The sequence below is a fragment of the Prinia subflava genome, chromosome 4 (assembly GCF_021018805.1).
Source record: "Prinia subflava isolate CZ2003 ecotype Zambia chromosome 4, Cam_Psub_1.2, whole genome shotgun sequence".
NCBI classification, from domain to species: domain Eukaryota; kingdom Metazoa; phylum Chordata; class Aves; order Passeriformes; family Cisticolidae; genus Prinia; species Prinia subflava.
The window spans coordinates 25,956,841-25,978,457 of NC_086250.1; the positions used below are offsets into that span (position 1 = coordinate 25,956,841).

General features: G+C 41.5%; 1 protein-coding gene and 1 long non-coding RNA gene across 2 annotated transcripts; one reads left to right on the plus strand and one right to left on the minus strand.

The window, feature by feature from the left end:
* Positions 1-648: 648 nt before the first annotated feature.
* PDE6H (phosphodiesterase 6H) lies at positions 649-3,120 on the plus strand. The gene is made up of 3 exons (XM_063396202.1): positions 649-1,874; positions 2,135-2,175; positions 3,044-3,120. The coding sequence occupies exons 1-3, from the start codon at positions 1,735-1,737 to the stop codon at positions 3,118-3,120; spliced, it is 258 nt and encodes an 85-aa protein (XP_063252272.1). The 5' UTR covers positions 649-1,734.
* On the minus strand, positions 1,861-21,364 carry LOC134550009 (uncharacterized). Its single transcript, XR_010080231.1, has 9 exons — positions 21,280-21,364; positions 14,679-14,772; positions 14,010-14,267; positions 12,849-13,400; positions 9,852-10,032; positions 9,515-9,734; positions 7,743-7,830; positions 7,098-7,383; positions 1,861-6,516 (listed from the first exon to the last, which is right to left on the minus strand). It is a non-coding gene; the product is annotated as an uncharacterized LOC134550009 (long non-coding RNA).
* Between the last annotated feature and the right edge of the window lie 253 nt (positions 21,365-21,617).

The window sequence follows — 21,617 nt, forward strand, 5'->3', positions numbered from 1 at the left end:
CTGTGCATACTTCAGCTTCAGACACAACCATCTGCTACTCCATTTGGGGTTGCTGGAACCAGTCCAGTCTCCTTCTTGGGATATTACAGCTAAGACAGAAGCCTGACCACAAGCAACAGAAGAACTAGCCTGCCCCTAGGTGCTATCATTTGGAACCATTCTACTGCCACCACAGATGGAAAGATGTCCTGGGTGAAGTATTTCCAGACTGCCAAAGATACAGAAATGTGGCTCTTCACCTCGCATGGATGTGGAAGTGACACAGGAGGATTGTTCAGATTATCTTTCTCCTAGTATATAAGGATTTGCTTTCCAACACTCCAGCTATTTCAGGACAAAGGAATGAACTCACTTTAGACTAAGGAAAAAAATCTTCGATGACATTTATAGTTCTGAGATTTAAAGTCCAGAGTACCATGGCAGGTGATGCTGGGGATTAAGCCAGAGTACTATGGTGACCTAATGAGATTAGTCTTTAGAACCAAATCCTGAAGTTAATTCCATCAGCGATTACATCAGCCTGGATGCACAGGGAGAGATGATCTCCACACCTGGAGATAAGAGATATGTAACAGTCATGGGAAAGAACGTGACTTCAAGGAAGGAAGAAAAAATCTGCATTTATTTTTATTCATAAATGCACTTGTTCAGACCATTCTGGCATACAAATTAGAACAATGTTTGATGAAGAGCTGTAAACTTCCCTTTGGGCACTGGTGAGAGTTATTGCTGTCTTCTCTGGGACGGAAGCAAAAGGCTCAGAGTGCAGCAGTTCTGCCATCTAAGACAGGAGACACGTCTCCTGAACAGAAATTGCACCCTGATAGCTATTTATCCTCTGTGGAGTTTGGCTTATGTACAGTTGGTGAAGAGGGGTCAGCACATGTAATGCTCAAAAATACCAAAACGTGCACATCCTGGGGAAAGTTACAGGCTTTACTCCTCTAAATCCTGAGAAATTTGCTGAATTAACGTCTGCCTAAAAGACAGTCTCCAGTGTGTTGCCTTAGCCTTCTGTATAATCTTGCAACGATCTTGTGTTATTTCCTGTAAGTTTGGTACTGACAAACATTGGGCCTTAGTTGCAGCTCCACCCAGACAAAGGACCCATGTGGCCCAGCGTCCCGTGTCCATCAGTGTTCTAAAGGTAATGCTTAGGCACAAGTATGAGAACAGGTGAAGTGTATCATGGTTATTCTCAAGAACAGGATATTTCTCTAAGCCATACGTGTCTCTTCATGGCTCCTGTAGTAATCAGGCCCTGAACCAGTAAGCAAAAACTTCAGCAATGCTATTCCAAGGTTAGCTAGAAAAAAACCCCAGCATTGGCAATAAACTTCCTATTTTCTCTAAACTGTAGCACAGGTTTCTGCAACCTTTCTCCAAGAGTGCAACTGTGTTTGAGACAAAAGAAGGTGTTAGTCTCCATGACCCTACAAGACATTGCACCATGGGGTAAATGTCTTTTTGGCCTTAGCTCAAGTGTCCTTTTTTTTGGTGTCTTAATTCTAGCATGCTGGATGAAAGACAGTGCTACCCTGCCTAATTTGTACTCATAACAATCTGTCTTTAATACCATTATCTTTAATCCTGTCGCAATTATATTTTCCATAGTTCTGTCATCTGGCTCCTGATACCTAGAAAAGATAAGCAGAGTGTTGTGTCAGTCCTTGCTGTTATCTTGCAGACAGAGGGATCTGAGAGAGGCACGTGCCTGCTGCACACAGCCCAGCGATGAGTGAGACCCCAGCTGCCAACCTCAACACTGGAGATGCTCCAACTGGTCCCACCACACCACGCAAGGGGCCTCCCAAGTTCAAGCAGAGACAGACAAGGCAGTTCAAGAGCAAGCCCCCCAAAAAAGGAGTAAGAGGGTAAGGGAATTTTGGAAAGAAAAGAAACTATGCTAGTTAAGTAGCTCCCCACAGCTACAGTTGTTCTTCTGTGCATCTTCCCTTGGGCAAGGAGCCAGGCAGCTTCCTGCTGCCTCCAGGTGCCATTAGCTCTTCAACCTGGAGCTGCTTCTCTTCTGCTCCCTCCCCACAATCCTTCTTCCTTGGGTGGGGGTTTAGGACATCTCCCCTTTCCTTGCTGCTGCCCCAAACTCACTCCTTACCTGCTTTTTCCTTTCTAGGTTTGGAGATGACATCCCAGGCATGGAGGGGCTGGGCACAGGTAAGCTCTGCAGGATGTTGTTATGCCTTGCTTTAGCACTAATGCAGAAAAACTTGATCATGGGAGAGGATTCTGGGGTGGCCTCTGTTTCCCTGGCCTGTCTGCAGGTCTCAGGGTCACTGGAGAAGACTAGTTCTGCCTCCCCAGGCTGCCATGTTCATGCTTATGCTTACATACACTACGTGAAGGAAGGGCCATTTAAGTATGCTTCAGTTTCAGACTACTTACATTGGGCTGCAGAAATGCTTGTTTGTTTTCTGCTAATACTCTGGCTAAGAATTTCAGCAGCATGAGATTCTCAAAGAAATGCTAAATGCTAAGCTATTAATACCAAAAAATCACAGAAACTAAATCCCAGATGGCTAAGTATTTTTGTTGTCATCAGAATCCTAATTTTAAGAATATTATGTACCCATCTGGGATTGAGAAATATGCATTGGATGAGCTGTAGCCAGTCAGGACTTTGAAGTATCTATGAAGAGAGATTTACAGATCCTGAATATTTTAGGCCAAATTATTCAGCATCTGATCTAAAACTGCGCACGTCTTCAAGGAGATCACAGTTTGGCTACAGGTAATTTATAAGAACAGGAAACACCTCATAACTGGAATGATTTTTTTACACCAGTTTACATAGTCACTGAAGAGACTAGGAACTGCTTGCTTGCTTTTGTTCTCTCACAGAGATTTGATTTGGTTTGGTCTGACAGGTAGTACCAGATTTGAAATGCTCATCTGCCCACTTAACTTTCAAATGGAATCTAATTCTTGTTAATGTTTCTTGAATAAATCAGCCTTTCCATTAGTAAAAAATAAATCTGAGGAGTGCATTGACAAGAACACATTTGTCATTTCCTCTCTTTTGCAGATATCACCGTGATTTGCCCATGGGAAGCTTTCAGCCATCTGGAACTGCACGAGCTGGCCCAGTTTGGGATCATCTAAGGTGTCAGCATCTCTACTGGTGTCACCTGGTGACTCCACCATGCCAGCATGGTCTTTACCACCTTTGACACTTACTTTTGGCCCTTGCATCCACTTGCTTATGGGCAGGGTGGTTTTGTAAGAGCTAGTTATGAGAAACTTAACTTTGCAGATTAATTTGGCAAAGAAGTTGTTCAGGACCCTGAGCAGACCTCATGTTCCATGTGATGAAACTACTGAAAAATGTCTTAATGTCTCCCTGCACCATATTCTTTCTTTTCTCACTGTCATAGATCTTCAATGTTTATGGTGGTATGGGGAGGCTGTATTTGAACTTTTTCCCTGATTAGCTGAGAAATTGTGTGCATGTATGTCCAGACCTAATTAAATCAGCCTATTCTATTTTCTTCCTTCCCTCCCTTTCTTCAGCTTTCTGTATAGAATTTCCATGGGTAGGCCCCTACCAATTATTTGCTCAGAGTGCATCTGTAGAGAACAGCATTAGCGTCACCAGTCCAGACATTAGGTTATTTTCCATAGGAGATCCTTCCCCAGCGGCTCACCATAAGGAATGTGCTGCTAAGATTTACATCATCAGCAAATGGGGAAAAGGGCTTGCACCTGCTGTCCCTGCTGTACTGCCCACAGGCTATGAACCATGAGAGTCTGGCTGTTCTCATAATGTTAAATGAAAATGTGTGCGTCTGAGATCAATAGCTAAGTGAATTAATCCTATTATTCATTCCTTTGTGGTTGCAGTTCCAAAGAAGCAGCGCTCCAAATGATGCTGCGTTTCCTCTCCTTTGATGGGAAGCCCTGTGTGACACTTGTCCCTGTGCCCATACATATTTACGTGAGATATTTTCTCCCTAGGACATGTGTGCTGCTTATAAAGACAGCAAATCCTTATGATCTGTCACCAGACTGGTCCTGCCACATCCAGCAGAAAATTATATTGCAGTAATTGCTCCCTCTTCCCTGTATTTAGCATAGGACATGTCTCCTTTCACCCTGCCCCACATAAGCAGGAAAACTTTTCTCTCTTCATTCCCTGGCAATTTCAAGCTCTGGAGCTTGTTTGGACAAGCAGGCAAACGGTGTCCCCAGAGAGAAGTAGCTGTAGCGGGAGGCAGGGGAAGGGTGGGGTGTGTACACACAGGCAAGCACAGAGACAATCCACTTAACCCCATCGATCTGTCTGCTGGGCTCTGGCAGCCTGAGTGCTGCCGAGTGGTGAGGCACCCATAACCACTGAGATGTTCAGAGCAGGCACCGAGATTCCCTGTGGCCCTGGCATTAAGGAAGGGCTTTTGGCTTGTTTGCAGGCAAGGAGCAAGTTTATTGTAGCTACATAATATTCATAAGAGGAGGTGGAATTTTTAATCATTGCCTTTAGCTTAAGAAGCCTCATTGCATAAGAACTGCCTCCCCCTATCTTATCTTTCCTATGCTGAGCCTGTTCATGGGAGCAAGGAGTGATTGTGGAGACGAGAGCAAATCCTGTCTAAACGATTGATCCCCATGCATAAAGTGTTGCTATAAACCCATGGTGGTGCCGTAGTTATCTGTTACTGTCATTCCAGAAAGAAAAGCTAGCAGTTTTCAGTTAAAATATAGCTTGAGCACCAAAAGCTAAAGGAAATTAATTCCTGTTGGCAGTCCAGCATACAGCTTTTATTATTCAGCACTCCTGCCATTAGACACAGCAGTAAACCATGGAGTGGTTCAGAACTGCAGCACTAACACAGCGCAGAGCCGTGTACCATTTAGCTAATTGCAGCCCACAGCTATTTTCTTGGGCAGAGGCAGTCTGTCCTTTCCACTTACTTCCAGTTTCTCCTGCCTTTCTCACCTTTTAATGCTTTTCTTCTTTCCTTAAGTGTTCTTTATGTAAATGACGTTTTATTTAGCTTTTACTGTAGGGAACTGATTTCATTTTTTTTTCAAGCTCATGTACTAGCCCTCTCCTTCTGCAGTTAAATGTGAATGTTCCTATGGCAATAGTCTCATGTTCTGCCTCCCATTATGCCATCTTGTTACACATGATCCTTATTCCACCATCTCAGTCTGTCCTCTTCTCTCTGGGAAAAGACCCATTAGGTCCTGTTTTGAATCCTTCAAGCTGGCTGCCTCTATTATAATTGAGTTTTCCCTTTTTTAAGCTTTTCTAAGCAGGACAAAAACAAGAGAAGGAAATTTTAATTAGTCCTTTTGCTCCCTTTTCATCCCAGACCTTGGGAAAACAGTCCACAGACAGTGAGATACTTTGTCAGAAAATACTGGGGTAAAAGCAAAATTTTCTTTAGTCCAGGGACTGAAGTTTTAGTAAATCAGAAGGTCCTGGTGTAGTTCCACATCTGATGGCCATAGCCCCAGTTCCCATCAGAGAGCTACTCCATTCTCCTTCCTAGAGGAGTCCAACAGGAATGCACACGTAACCCAGCTGTCATGCCTAGCTGATGAGCTGTATCAGAAGATGGATGTTTTGAGCCAACACAGTTTGTTAGTTATTTTAAAAATAATTTCTATTCATTAATAGGAATTACATTCATTCCTTTACTTGTAAGGAATTTTGAGGCTTAGAAGAAGAGTCTTAAAACACACTCATGGTTGTTTTGTCTGAGGTTCTGAGTTTTTTCTAATGAGCCATAATTCCTGAACCTTCCATTCTTCAGGGAGAGATGGCTATGGTGCAAGAAAGAAAATGTGTTAATGTAGCTTGTTGAAGGACTTCAGTCCATATGCATTGTAATATGTTATTCTCTGTTCTTTTACTATAAAAACCTGTCAAGAGGAATAAAAATTAATAAAAATGTTTTAAAAAATCTTAAGAGTGTAGTCTGATTTGCTTACAAAATGTAGCCAGGGAAAGGCAGATGACTTAGCTTTTTCTTCTGAAATCCTTTCCTTTCCTGGGGAAAGCCCTGAAAGTCACTTATCACTTTCAGCTATTTATCTCCAAACAATGGGCAATAAAGACTGACTGTGATATCATCTGAGAAGCAGTTTTTTCCTGTGTGACAACTGGTATATTCTCCCAAAAGGTTGCACATGGTTTCCTTCAGGCTGAAATCTTTTAGCCAGTTACATCTTCTGGGACTTTGTGCAAATGAATGTCAGCCTATTTTCCACCCTATAGCAAAAAATTGCTGAGATGTGAATGCCACTTAGTTCCTTCTCATTGCCATGACTGCAAGACAGAGTTGCAAACACTCATGTCCTCTTGCTTCTTTCTGTTGCTGCGCTTTCAAGGTGTTCATAGGGTTTCAAGATGGTCAAGTGCAATTACCTTCTTGTGTTATGCTGTCAAATGTCAGCCTTAGAAGTGTTTTCGTTCGTGCCATCTTTGGCGATTTTTCTTGCAACTCATCACTTAGTGTCCAATTGAAAGTCTTTTGTCTTTGAATGTTCTCTATCCTGTAAGAAACGAATATGAGTTACCCAGGACGGCTTTTTTATAACCTCCTTCCCAATCACATTTTGAAAGCCAGAAAAACATCTTCTCACATAGTTATGTCTAATTAAAGCCGTAACCAACTTTTGAGTCCCATCCTCATTGACCCCACTTTCTGACTCGAGTGAGAAGGTTAATTAAACCCAAATCTCTGCAAGAAGAGAAGAATGAACCTTGAGAAAAGTGAGAAGCACTCATCTTGTTTCCCTCTCCCCCTACCCCCCTGTAATATCTAAATCATCTCAGGAATCTCAGTTGAAATAAATAAAAATAAAATTAAATAAAAATATTAAACCCCAAACCCTCAATGTAGGTTGGATTCTTCTTGGAGATTTGAAGAGCACTAGTGCAATATTACCATCCTCCAACAGTTTTCAAATCGGCACCTCATTCAGTATCAAGCCACTGTCACATTTTCCTATGGTACTGATCAATAAGTTGTAGGTTAAAAAATGTACTCTGATAATATCACTCTATGTTTTGTGGGGCACTTTTCTATTTTTTAAATGGGATTTTGAGCGTTGGGTAAATTAACAGTACCCACCATCTTTAGGTCTTCAATGCTTGATTTTTCAGAGTTCTCAACATTTTATCTTGAAGTTTAAAATGCAGCTCTCATTAGTCGTGGTTGCAGCTGTAAGTGCTCATTAGTGAATCTCATTCTCTCTGAGTCAGATCTCACTCAGACAGTAAGATCCAGGGCCTTAGCTTGGAGCTCTGAGGAACAGAAGTCTGTATTTTTGAGAGCACTTATGTAATGCTCCATAAGGTGGGCAGGTTATTCCAGCCAACAGTCTGTTTCAGCATCATCACACCACTGTGATGCAAATCTAGACAGATTTTAAAAAAAAATAACAACATAAGATTATGCAATTAAAATAAAAGATAGTATCACATGTTTAGAAACGTGCTCAACTCTGGAATTTCCTCATACCAGACTGCTTGACTTTGAAACCTTATTCCCAGTCCCCATAGTGCTGTCAGGGCTGTTGAAGCCTGGATCAGCTCAGTATCCTAATGTTAGGCACGTACACCTCTGAAGTTCATCCTGATAGCCCAAGGCAGGGAGTGTTCATGGCTTTGAGCTTTTTCCACACTGTAATCCACCCTGGAGGGAGTGGGATGGCTGAAGCCTCTGTGTTGGGGGTACATAATAATTGAATTCTGTCAGTTGCAAATTTCAACTTACCTTTAACATATGCTCTCACGTTTTATGTTGTTCCTCTTCTTGAAGTTTAGCATAACTATGGTGAGAATTTTGGTCGTTGCTGCTCCTGCTGGGTGAAAAGAATACTTTCTCTATCAAGACCTTTGGGAATTTTCAAACACTTTCTTGCCTCTGGCATTTTTCTGAGGGCCTCTCACATTCCTGACGCTGTAAATGAAGTGGCTGAGCATAGCAATCACCAGCACATATTCAATATACAACAGCCTGTCCAGATGTCAGAGCAGACAAGGAATATGACAGAAATAGATGAACTACGGTACCCTATGAGGAGTAGGACTTTAGACAGGGAGTAAGACACTGGGAATAAGAAGAATGCTTTTGTTACCCTGAGACCTTGGTCAGGACAGTGGTCAGCACAGGAAAAGTCCACAGGAAGGACGGAGAACACAGAGAAGGAATGTGGTGAAGCCCCAGAAGGCTGCTTTGCCCTGTGGCATACGCTGGGCTTTGACCTGTGGTCTGCGCCACACAGGGAGGGTATAGCAGCTGGCCAAGGAGCACTTTCAGGAATTCTGAGCCTGTTCTGATACTGAAGAAGAGCATCTGCACAAGGCACAAATAATTTATAAAGCACTGAGCAAGCTGAACTTGGTCCCTTAGAAGAGACCTTGCTCTCTCTGGGAGGTAGTGGCTGCACAATTTTCCAGAAGGAACAGAGCTAGGAGAAAAACACATCTACGTGTGGGAGCTGCAGACAACAACCACACTGACCTTGTAATCATGGGTGGCAGAATAGGTAAGCTGGAATAACATCAGTGGGAGAATCTATGTCTTGTACTATTAATTAGAACTCAATAAACCTGTGTTTTACTTTCCCTCACCTCTGGACAGGACACCAAAAGGAGCAACAGATAGAAATCCCAGGATCATTAAAACCTCCACCATTGAGGGCTGCTGGAACACATCTCCTGGAAGTATGACCTAGACAAGTTTACAGGGGCTGTAGAGGGGCAAACAGGCTTTAGGCAGATGGAAGGCAAGGCCAATTTCTCAGCCATAGAGGTTTCTGCCCACCAGTGACCTGAGGCACAAACTCTCATTGCTTGATCAAAACGCTGCATTGGTTTCTCTAGGCACAAGGAGAAGGCAAAATCATTTGCTTATCTTACAGGAGGTATCTGGATTCAAGCCAACTAAAATCTGTATCATCCAGACAGCTGCTGGCATGGGCATAGCAATCTTGCGTCTGTGCCAGGAAACTGGCTGCAGGTCTGAAAGTAAGGGAAGAAAGATAACAGAAGGCCAGTCATGTGGAAAACAACAACTTGTATTAGATCTGGCTTTAGCAACTGCAGTTTTACCACAAACATTCCCTGGGATCAAGGTCTTTCCATGCTAGGCACTTCCTAAGTACATCACTGTGAACTAATGAATTAGTTATCACCCTGGTCTCCAAGCAAGTGTATTATTCCAGCCTGAGGATACTGAACTTCACTAATAAGAGGTCACTGCAGAGATGCAGCACAGTCAGTCTTGAAAATGTCAGTGTATGGCCAGGTCACCTATAAACAGCTGGGATGAGGAACATGCAGATGGAGAAAGTCCTTTCAAACACAAACCTTAAGCTGATCTGGTAAGCAGCAGTCTCAGACAAGAGCAAAGGGAAAGCAAGTCAATAATTACATTGGAATGAAATATAGCCAGCAAAGGAGGCAATTTTGAACTAAAGCTGCCTGTACTGAAAGAGTACCACAAGGAGCTATATTATGATAAATCTGAGAGGAACTTAATACCATTGCATCCCTATCCACAAGGCTCCATCCAGTTCTAGGCATTTTGAGGACAGAAGCTGATAAACTGTTCTGTATTTTGAACTCATGTAGAAGGGGGATGAAGAGTAAACAAAAATGAAGACAGGAGGAGTAAGAACTCCACAGGCATCAGGAAAGTTGTTCTAGCGTGCAAAGCCCCGTGAAACAGTCCAGTGGAGTTATGATTCCCATCTGGAGGTAGCTGTAGGGTACAGATAACAAAGGAAGGAAAATATTAGCAAGGATGAAACAAGGAAAAACTGTCTGAAAATAACATCAAAATATTAAGTAGCTGTTATCAAGAAGTCCTAACAAATACCTTCCTTGGGAAGACATGGGCCCCATGGAACTGGGAAGGCTCTGACACTCAGTACATTTGTGGCTGTGTTGTAGAAAGCATCCAAGAATCCCCTGCAGAGAACATCTGGTACAGAACAGGTGTAGTTCCTGCAGGAGTCACGCCAGGCCATCTCCATTGCTGTTGTCCCTCAAGCTATACACTGGTGATGTATAGAAAGTAAGTTTGCTTTTCATATGAAATTCATGCTTGGCCATTACAGTATCAATGCTAAATACATAGGAAGCTCTGTTTAGCAGCCATCTGTAAGCTTCTGATATTAAGACACAAAGATGACAGATTCTCAGCTGCTGAAAAATTAATATAAAAAAACAGCAAAAATCTCAAGCTCAAAACAAAGATCATGGAAGCACATGAGACATTTTCATTTCATTTCATTTTCATTTCATTTACTCTTCAGTGAGAACTCCTTCTTTGGAAAATGCAGCAAGATTTTTATTCTACATCCTACCATTAGTGCCAGATTTCTCACTTTGGAAAGCACAACATGCACCTTGTTGTTTGTAATGCTATGATATGTAATTTTTTTTTCTTCACTTCAGTCTGGAACCATTTCCCTGAAATATGGAATAAAGCTTTGAATCTTTATCCCAGCCACGTAAACTTTTTGCATTTATTCATAGTAATGCCAAATCCCATTGTAATCTTAATAAGCTCTTTAGTGCAGTAATATCCTATGGCATTAAGGCATACAACTTAATTCCTTGAATTAAAGCCAGGATTTTCTTTGGAGTTTTTGCACTGACTTCCATAAGCTTTAGATCAAGTCAACCTCCAAAAAAACCCCAACCTGTTGCAAACCAGTGAACTACCTGATTGAAAAGGCTTTATGATTTTATTTTCTCTTGCAACAGCTTTTCTGTGTATATAAAGCCTGCACTTGTAAGAACTCCAGAACTTCAAGCAGGATTTTTCCAGAATAATTAGCTACCCTGATGCCAAGATACTGTTGATAACCTCTTCAGGAAGAAATATTTCCTTACCCTCACTACCCCAGCCCAAGGCTGATATGGTGATTGAACATGAGAAGTTTGAAGCCTTTGGGTGCCTACACTCAGAAGAACATTATTTCTTGATCTCTCTAAATGAGCTAATTATGAACTGGATTCCCAAGTTCCTTCAGACAAAATGATAGAGACAAATCTAACATGAACTAAATTGCAAACAGGAGGAAGCTGTTGCTAGTTATAATTATTTAGTTACAGAGGAAATTTTAAAACACCTCTTTCAAAGGTCTGAGAAAAGTCATACTGTGGGAACTACCTGGAATTTCTCTCTGAACCTCAAATAAATGTCCCAAGTATTCCCAATAGTACAAATCCTCTGTCTTGTTTTCAAACTGTAATTGTGGCTGGGAGCTACATAACAAAATCCATTCTCTGCCCTTCCCATGTCTTCACTTTGACTTTACTTAAAAATGAGAAATCTGTATTACAGCCTCTTTGGTCCCTTGAGCTTTGTGACAAGGCATTGAATGTGTACAGAGAGGATAAATCAGTCCAAAGCTTGGACACAAATCCAAACCAAGGGGGTTGCTGCTCAATGACTGGGTTAGAGAAAGTGACCTCTTTGGCTGCTCCAATTGTCAAATAAAATATGGTGACTTAGGCTTGCACGTCGTCTCTGCTTGCAGCAAGCTCAGACCACAAGAGCAACCCATTACTGCGGCTCAACTGCTGAACAGTACTCAGTAACTCAAACCAGCTTTGTTATTTTTCATCAGAGGTCCTCCACCCCATTTAGTTTACTAAAGTGATGACCAAAAGGCCATTTGATCAGACCCAGAAATATCTTCATGGGAATATATTTCTGATAGGATATGGGTCTTTCTTATATGCAGCAGAAAAGTAAAATCATATCTGGTGGCTGGTTTGGCAAATTCAGATAAGAACCATATTGCTAATTTCTCACAGAGGCAATAATGTAATTCAGAAACAACTTGCCACATGATCTGTGCCCTGTAGATCTCAAATCAAGAGTGTGTGACAGGAAGATATGCTGAGGGTAACATCTGTGGCTCAAGCATTTCAGAGCTCTTGTGCAGGACCGTTGGAGAAGCTTTCAAGTCAGAACTGCACAGGATGTCATTAGGATGATACTAGCTGTGTTTGACAGTCTAATACCCATGCTTACCCACTGGTGCGCAGGTGGGATTCCATGAGCAAGAGTTGTGTTTGAATGCAATAACTTGTATACTCCTACAAAAGCATTTGGAAGAATGGAGATTGGCATGTATGTTAAACTAATGCCACTGAGCCAAACACAGGCATTGCAAAATTTCTAGCCTGTTGCTATAGAACAGGCAAAATAGGTCTTCATTGCTGCCTGCTGTGTGTCTAATTTAAATGACAAATGTGCAGAAAAGCACGAGTTAAAAGTCTCTACCAAATAAGAAAAAAGTTCCTCAGACTCAGTACCTTGTCTCCAGCTGTACCCAGTAATGGTTGCAAAGAACAAGACACAAATTACATATATAACATCATGTCACTAACATATCTAGTAGCTTCTAGTGATTTGCACTCAAGGACATCCTGAGCCAGAGATGATGTATTTGTGTACAATAGCACATGGTAAATTTTTCCTTCATGATGCAGTAGAGACACTTTCTGAACTTATAGAGACCTTTACTATCTATGGTACCCTTAGTTAAGGAGTTCACACAATAAACCCTCATACCTAAAAGAAGAAATAAATAGATCTGTGGCCTTTCTCTCTCAGAATGCATAAACCCCCCACCCATTTTACTTGATGCTGCCTGCAAGTTTCCTCAGTGCTTCCCTTGGAAAAGACAAGAGTACTATATTGACAAAAGTAACCTATTCCTATTACTTTTGGTGTCCCAGAAAGAGGATGTTGTGGTCACTCATTTTTTGGCCAGTGGTAATCAACTACAAATGCTGGGTTCCAATTTAGAATAGTGTTACTCGACAACTATTAAAACTCCATATTATTTCTTACCTAGAGAGGTCAGGACACCTTCTCTATTTAAATAGTTACAAAATGCAGAGGGAGGGTGTTTTTTCTTTTAAGTCAGTGTTACTTAGGAGCAGCTTTTAAAGAATTCAGACAGGACATGGTGAAGATAAGTAGAAGTTACTGGAAGATGGTTAAGTAAATTTCCTGTGGGCAGATAAAATAATATTCACAATTGCTGTGTTCTAGCAGTAGTTTCAAGATTTAAAAAATACACTTCACAGCCATTCTCGACACACAGGATCAGAGCCACAATTGCTGAAAATTGACCATGTTCCCATAAGTCACCATACATGTACTGCAGCTGGTCACAAGGCCAGCTTTCTGGGTCCTTGGGAGAAGCTCAGGTGGTCCCAGGTGCACTGTTTCAAGGAACTGTGTTTTCTTCCAGCAAGTAGTCTCTTCCCACATTTTGTTTTTGAGGCATCACCATTCCAATTGTCAACCTCCATCTTCTCCAGAGTGTTGGCAGCTGATGCAGCAGTAAAACCCATCTAGGCTCATTGAAACAGTGGCACTTTGAAACAGAGGGCTTTACTGTGGAAAGAAACACAAAGTTCTTAGCCTTCAACAAATAATTAGCAAGAAGGAACATTTTAGAGAAGACGAGGTAGCTGTTGGTTTAATATTTTAGCCCTCTATGGCAAACCAGAGGAGACTGTCTCATGCTCACTAGTATCTTAACTGAGTATATTACATTTTATGGGTTACTCAAAGCAAAGTTAAGGTGGGGAATTATTGCCTCAGAAAAGCTGGCAGGGCACACCTAAGACAGAAACTGGGTGATTAACCCAGCAAGTGCTGTGCCCAGCAGGTAGGGTCCTGGGCACAGTACCTGCTGTGCAGAAGCACAGCAGAAGCAGAGGGAGAACTGCAGAGTCCCAAGAGATTCAAAACAGAGAGATGCTACTAATTTATTCATAGCAAATAACTTTTCATTAACAACAGGATATCCAGGACACCCATTTTCCCTCAGAGCAAAGTCCAGCTGCAGAAGTAAGTCCATGTCTTGGATTTGCAGTCAGTAGTAGAATGCACAGACTGTGACAAGAGCTCCTGTTCAGTGTTGGGGGCAGCAAGGCTGAGGTGTGGGAGAGAGCACCCTCCCCAGTTGTCCTTCCCCATGCCCTGTACTCAGCTGCCTACTTTAAGGTCCCTTTGGAGGATGGTGACAGTGGCTGCCAAACACGTCGTGCTCTCACGGGGGTCCTGATGTGCTGATACTGGTTCTGCCTGCTGTTCCTCCAAGGGCCACTGTGCCTGGTCTCCCCTCTGCACACAGTGCTGGGCACTCAGCTCCTGGCCACGCCAGACTCCAGGAGATGTCAACACACGTGTCCTTATTGAGGATGCAGCATTGTATGGTTAGACAGTAATGTCTGTGGTGTATTGTAAGAGCTGGAGCTATAAATACAGAAAATAAGGGTGACTTTGGTATGTTTCTCCACTTGAATTTTTATTGGACTTTTTAGAGACAGAAATATCAGAAAGCTGCTTTAATGACAATGGGCTTCTTTAAGAATCCCTGCAAAAACTGAGCCCTAAAACCTCTGCCCTACTAGCTCACGCTTCTCAGGCCCTGAGGCAAAATCATTCTGAGTGAGGCTGTGCCAAAGACCTTTCTGAGCTTCCCAGTTCTGACTCTAAAACACACAGAAATTCTCCATCCACAGAAACATTTAGAAGCTTTTCCAAAGCTGATGGAAGAGGAATCTTAGGATCAGTAGTATCTGACATCTGAATGCAGGGCATAAGGAGTCCAGCTGCCTCGCACAACCCACCCTATCATGCAGGAGGGGAGGAATACCATAGTACCTGGGGCGAGGAGTAGCACAGAGGGGTCCAGGATGCTCATCCACAACGATGTCTTTGTATCTCAGGATAAATTCTCACTGTGTGGAAGTATTTCCTAGAGTAGGAAAATGAGTAGTAAGCCCCTCCCCAGCTGCTGGGATGGGCTTGCTTGGAAAAACGCAGTGTCATAACATGAGTTTCATCTTTTGGCAGCTGTTGCACAAATAAGAACTTTCTTTTACTGGAAGCAAAGACAATGGGGTTTTTTTTGAAAATATTTTGTACCTTTAACACTATCAAGTGTTAACATTATCCAATTTCTCCACAACTGCAGAAGGTAACAGCTGCTGGGTCCTGGTTTTGACCAGAGAAAGTCATAGTCATGACATTGAATTATACAAGCACAAAGATACAAATGGCTTGTTTTTATTTATTTTGTTTTGTGATATCTATAAAAATAAACATCTTCAAGTCTATGAGACTTTGCCAAAAGTTAAAAATATAACTGAAGAAGAAAGTAACAACAAGAATGTTCCTAACTCAAATTTAACATTAAAAAAACCCAACCAAACCACAGCAGAGGAACTCTAGTGTTTTTTACTCTATGAACTCACTTACCTCTCATCTCATAAAGAAATATTTTTGAATGCAAAAAGGAATTAAGAACATAACTCATTATCATATTCTAAATGTCACTTAGCCCTTTCGTTGTCTATCAGGGTTTTTTGCCATACACACTCCTCTGTCCTGACCTAAACCCACACCTTCTGTCTCAAATAACCTATTAAAGCATTTGTGAGGCATCATCCTGATATTTCTGCTGAAGGGCATGCTGTGTTGCAGGAACCTGCAAGGCATATGCAAAGAGAATTATTAAATGATTTTCAGTCTGTGGTCTACAGTCTTCAGGGACATCATGAAGTATTTCTAAAGAATCCAGGAAAAACCCTCAAGGCAAGCAAGATGCTTGTCACTGTGCTTTGATTTCATGGTCAGTCCATTCGAAAAAAAAATTAAATCTTTAGGGAAAAGATAGAAGAAATCATCCAAGGTTGGAGGCAGTCTAGAAAAGTCCATGAAGCCACCTAAAGAACAGGAATTTATTTCATACATGCTAGTTTCTGGGCTGTAAGTGTTTCAACTATCTGAAATGTGAAACTATGGTGATTTTGTATAGCTTCTCAGCAGCATTTTGCACTCCCATGCAGAATTCTTGCTGCTGCACCAATTTTCTCAGCAGCATCCATGCCAGATAGCTTAAAGCTAGTGCAGTGGTTTCATTACCTTTTCAGTGCTACTTTACTTGGGCTGTTGTCATTTCAGTGAGCCAAGAGGCTTTGCTTTTACCTTAAAAGTAGGAACATTATTGAATTTTTTTGGTTTTGCATTATAGATCTGCTATGCTGATTTACACAGCCAGTCCCAAATCTTCTTGACTTTTTAAGCATCACCAGATCTACTCCATATTGTCCTAATCTGGGTACATCTATCTTACAACAGAGAGACTAAAATAACCTGAGTTGTGTTCGTATTTGTCATGTTGTCTGTTACATCACAGCTCTGTTTGGTGCAAAAACAGGCAACAGAGCCTGGTGCAAAGTTTGCAGAGGTAATGGCCAGAAAAATAGTTCTGCCTTGGGAAGCAGCCTAACACCTCAGCACAGCAGCCTGGTCAGCTAATTTTCCTGCAGAGAAAAGGAGTCACCAGTGAAACTGCTGTGCTGTTCTCTCTCTCTGCTATCTCAGCACAGCACTACTCAGGTATTGCAGCTCTAACTGGAGCTAGCCCAGAACATCTGAGCTATGAAATACAGACAGGACACCCATGTGCTAGTCCAGAAATCACTGAAGGCATGCAGAGTATTTTACACAGACCACATCACCTCTAGACAACATGTTTCCACAAAGAAGTAAACGAGAAAATAACAAAATATTTTTCCATCTCTTGTTCTCTGGAAATGTTGGTCCAAGTTCATGGTGTTTAACAGGCTATACAATCAGGATAGCTGATCTCTAAATGCTCCTGCTTATTGGTGCAGTGCCATAAGATCAGGGCTTGCTATCAGTAGCACATACACTCTGCTCACTTTCCCTTTTGTAAAACAAAACTTTTCACACCCTAAAGCATCTTCCATATCAGCTTTTCTTTCTTCCATCTCATTTCCGTGCCATTCTGGAAAGCTGGTCACTGTTCCTCCCAGCACTGGTATCATATTGCTGCTCAGAATCAGCCTCCATTCTAAAATTTTGGAGTGTAATCTCTGAGCTAAAGAAAACTTCTGGCTGCACTGTGTCTTACAGAGATCTTTCTAAGACACAAGACCCTTCACAGCCTGGTTATCCCAGAGCATCCATGTCCTGGATGGCTGAGTATTAAATTAGAGGAAATCCTTATTGCAAGTCACAAACTCACACTCTGTACCAACACTGAAATTCATCAGCCTGCTACCACTGGTCTTCCACCAGGCCCTAATCACCCCAGATGGCTATGGGCACAACGATAGCACTGGGAATAGCAGCAGGGACTAGCCCAAGGGGAGGACAGGGCAGAGAGGGAAGATGTGGCAGAGGGAGGAAAGGGACAGAAATTGGTATCTGGAGCTCGTGTTCTGCCCTGGATGTGGCCAGCTCTGTGGACATGGTTATGGTAGATTCATAGAACAGGAAAAATTGAGAGGATCCCCTTTGCTGGGTGTGGGCACAGCCCCTGCAGTCTCCAGCCCTCTGATGGGGATTGGGTTAAGCACTCTCTACACACCATCTTCCTATATTTAGTTACACAGGCAGCATGGTACAGGTCTCCAAGGATGGGATTCATCTCTCCTGGCTTTAGGTGTCTATAGCATGACTGCCAAGGGGGATCTAGTCAATTAAACCACTAGAGCTGAAGGATGTATTCATCTAACCAAATACAGGCATCTGCTTCAGCATGAGATGAGTTGTGCTTTAGTCTCAGCTACCCTGATTAACTCTTCACAAACAAGGGAAAAATCATAAGGTGCCTAGCTCAGACAAGGACATTTGCATTTGATTAGAGGTCAGTGCCATATACAGAATCCAAGAATAAAGTAGACTAGAATGCAGTGAGGACCAATTCTGGCAAAACAATGACAGTGATAGTCACACCAACACACAGCTGAGGAATGTGGATAAAAATAAAACCTGGGGGAACAAAACAAATTCTGAAAGCTCTACAATAACCATTGGTTAAATAGTACATTATTTACTGGCATTCCCATAACATCCAAAAACCTTTAGCAGGGTTCAAAGCTTTGCTGTGCTAAGCACTGCACAACCATATAATAAAAAGACACTCCCAGTCTTGCAAGATCATGTGCAGGAGGAGTAAGGTCTATGTGTGGTCACCATCCATTTTCTGTGAGTCTGCTTTTCCCCATCCATTTCCAAAAGTTTCTCAGTATTGCCCATTTCTTTCAAGGGATTCTGCTGGAATACAGTAACATGATTTGGGCAAGCATTTTGTGTTAAAACAGCATTGCCTCAGACAAAAGCATATATGGTTGCTTGCAAGCTTTCTGACATTGCAAGGCCAGGTTTGTACTATGACATTTCAGATTTCCTTTTATGTGATCTTGTTATTTCAACAAGTCTCAAGAACTTCAGCCAAGTCTTTAAAACAGATTGAAGTTACAAAGAAAAATATTAGAATTATTGCTCACATATGTGAAGAAATGTCTCTATACATACAAGAACCAGTACATTTGGAGGAAAATAGGTAAGAAATATATTTACAGAGCTCCTTTATATCTCAGTGAACAAAGAAAGGAATTTAAACATTATCACAGGCTCAAAGCAATTTGTTAAAGAAAGTAGAAAAATGTTTACACATGTTTTTAATTTTTCTGTGTACCAGGCTTGAGTTCAGGTGTGAGTCAAGTACCCTGCTCCATGTATCTTCAAAAACTCTTATGTTGAGTCTTTAAAATAAAGTCTTTTAAAACACTTTTAATCCACATAGAAGACTTGGAATACACAAGGGTTTCTTTGCAGTTGCAAATGAAATCTTCAAAGAAAGCCCAGAGAGCTCATTAAAGTTGAAACTGGAAGGAGAAAAAAAAAGAAAAAGAAAAAAAAGAAACCTAAACATGGACCATGGACACAAGAATCAGTATTGGCAGATAGGGATGTGATGCTGTGAGATGGCCTGAGAAAATAAAATGTCTGCAAATGTCTGCAAAGAACAGAAAAGAACAAAGCAGAAATAACTGGATTTAAAGGAGCTTTCTTGACCTGGAGCTTCTAGATACCTGTAAAAATTCACACAGATTTACCAAATCCCTTAAGTGACCCAGTTGTATAAGTATCCAGAGAGTATATTATTTTTATTTAGCTAGAAGTATGTGGAATGTATATTCTTAACCAGTTTGCTTTCTGTAAAATGGAGGAAGCACCTTTGAGAATTGTGCAGTCAAAGGAAAGCATGGAATTTAAGTCAGAAATAGGAAAATGTGTCAACAGTTGCATCAGAGAAAAACAAATGATACTGTTACTTTCAGTGCAGCATTTTATGCCTTTGTGAGCTATATTATAGCCAAAGGAAAACAGCAAAGAAGAGAATCAGGTCAAATCAAGACATGATTTATTTTGAACTTTCTCTGTAGTATGTTTAACATAACCATGTTTCACTGCATTGCTAAGAATAGTCTTATAGAAGCTGAGAGAAATCTAAAGCATGTGTACGTTTGCACTGGGTGAAAGGCACCTCATACAAACCAAGTCTTCATTTTTGCAACATAAAGTGACATTTAGACTCCTCCCTTGCCTCCAGGGACAGAGTCTTACTGAGTAATGAATAGGTATTTAAATCATTAGCACTAAGGAGAAAAACTTACACAAAAGATGGACTTCATGGAGGAAAAGGATGTTCAGACTGCTGGTTATGGCTCTCAGTAAGCAAATGATCACAAAAGTTAGTTCAATACAGATACCGTTTTGCTGGCTTTGAAATATTTAACTGCATGCTGGAAAGTGTTTGAGCATTCATATCTGAGCACCATGCCCAAAGGAAACTGCTGCTACTTGCAGCACAACTAGCATTTGTACATAGAAATGCAACAAGAAGTGCAGGTCTCACAAGAATTAAATTAATTTTGTAATGTTGTAAGTTGAATGTTGCCTTTATATTAAGCCTGCTGACACACAATAACCTCACTCAAACATGATGTAGGACAGATGCAAGATAGATAAGTGTTGCCAGTCTTCACACACCTTCCCATAAATTCCATGCTTCAAAAAAGGGTGAAATTCTGCCAGAACTCACAGTGGAGTGGTTTACAGAACAATCTCCTGTATCTTTTCTGGTAATTGCAACCCAGACCAAAATGATCCCTGCAGCTCTCTGCCCCAGCAGTCTGTTAGAAGCTCCCCTTTCTCTTTTATCTTATAGCAGAAGCAGAGAAGTAAAAACTTTCCTTTTTTTTTTTTACCCCGAAACTCTGTGTTTGTGCACATTAATAGGGGTTTGCACATTGCCAGATCACTCTGCAGTACAAGTTTAATCTTGATCGCGTGTAGGCATATGACTGCATTTCTGTCAAACCAGACAGAGCACATGATGGAGTTTTCACTGTCTTTTTCTGTTAACATGAAGTTTATGTCAGGCAGGGGAGAGTGGATGACACCTGATCTCTCACAGGGCCCAGCTGTGTGAAGTTAACCCCTTGCATTACTCTGAACGGATCCCAGAGGGCAGAAGGAGCGTATGGGCAGCTCAACACTGCACCCTGGGGCTGTGACATCCTGGATGCCGTGAGGACAGCCCTAGAAGGAGGACTGAAAGAGTCAGACAAGACCTCAGAGCTGGACACAATCCCAGATGTCAGCTTACACTGGCAATTTTAAAATGGATTTGCACTTGGCATCCTTGCTTGAGTCATGGTGTACCAGCCTATGGTGCTACGTTTTATTGCTTTACCTCACACAAGATTACCTCAGAGGGAAATAATTCAAAATAATAGTTCTAAAATAGCTCTGCTTGTACACTGCAAATATTCCACTGTAAGGTACAAGGCACACAGGGCACATTTGCTTCCCTGGATCAAGAGAAGCTCAGCCCCATCTCCTGGCCTTCTCTGACAGATGCTACCATCTCGTGGCCATTCTTGTTCTCTCTGTTGGCAACAGCACCCGACTCTTCAAAAGCCAGTTCTGTTTTTTCCCCGGTCCTCTTAGCTGTTCCACTAGAAATAAACGATTCTTTGGGAAAGAAGTAGCAAACCCAAAGAACTTTAGGTGTACTGTGACACTGTAAAAAGAAGATTAAAGAAAAACGTGTCCAAAACATTTTTCATAACGTTTACACAAGGATCTGAAAATAGCATCCCATCACTTCATTTTGCAAAAGTAAACAAAACTCTTTTAAGGAAATATAATGCAGATCCTTTAAAAACAAATTAATAATTTGTGAAGAATGATTTCTTCAATATCAAACAAAGCTTTAGTGCACTCATTTTGAATTCCTGGCATCCTTGATTCACTCAGAAACAAATTAAGACTTAGAGAGAAAAACAGTTTGCAGTATAAAGCTTAAAGAAAACATTTTAAATCAAGCTGCTACCAACACAAGCATTTTTTTCCCAAGAAAGAATACAAAAATTCTCACCAGAGGTAACCCAATTTCCTGGGGATCTCAGACTAAAAGTTTAGGCTGTGAAGTTCCCCTGTCAGCAGCAAACTTTGGAGCTCTTGTAAGGGATAATGCTGCCCAGTGGACAAGACAGATTTATGATACCGTTTTCATTGGCAGTTCTTCCACTCCAAACTCTGGGCAGTCATTCCTGCCTTCTATCCCTGCCCTCTCTGCCTCTCCTGTTCACCTCTCTAAATGAAGAGTGGACTCTTAGCAAAACACTGCACCTTACATGATTCTGATTGAGGTGATGATTTTTTTAGTATAAAGTTGATAGAAATAAAATTGGATAATAGAAATAAGAGCATATG

Excerpts from the sequence above, each read along its gene's own strand:
- PDE6H (XM_063396202.1), top strand. The coding sequence starts at position 1,735 with ATGAGTGAGACCCCAGCTGCCAACCTCAACACTGGAGATGCTCCAACT. Across the intron at positions 1,875-2,134 it reads CCCAAAAAAGGAGTAAGAGG|GTTTGGAGATGACATCCCAG; the intron begins GTAAGGGAATTT and ends TTTCCTTTCTAG. Across the intron at positions 2,176-3,043 it reads CATGGAGGGGCTGGGCACAG|ATATCACCGTGATTTGCCCA; the intron begins GTAAGCTCTGCA and ends TCTCTTTTGCAG.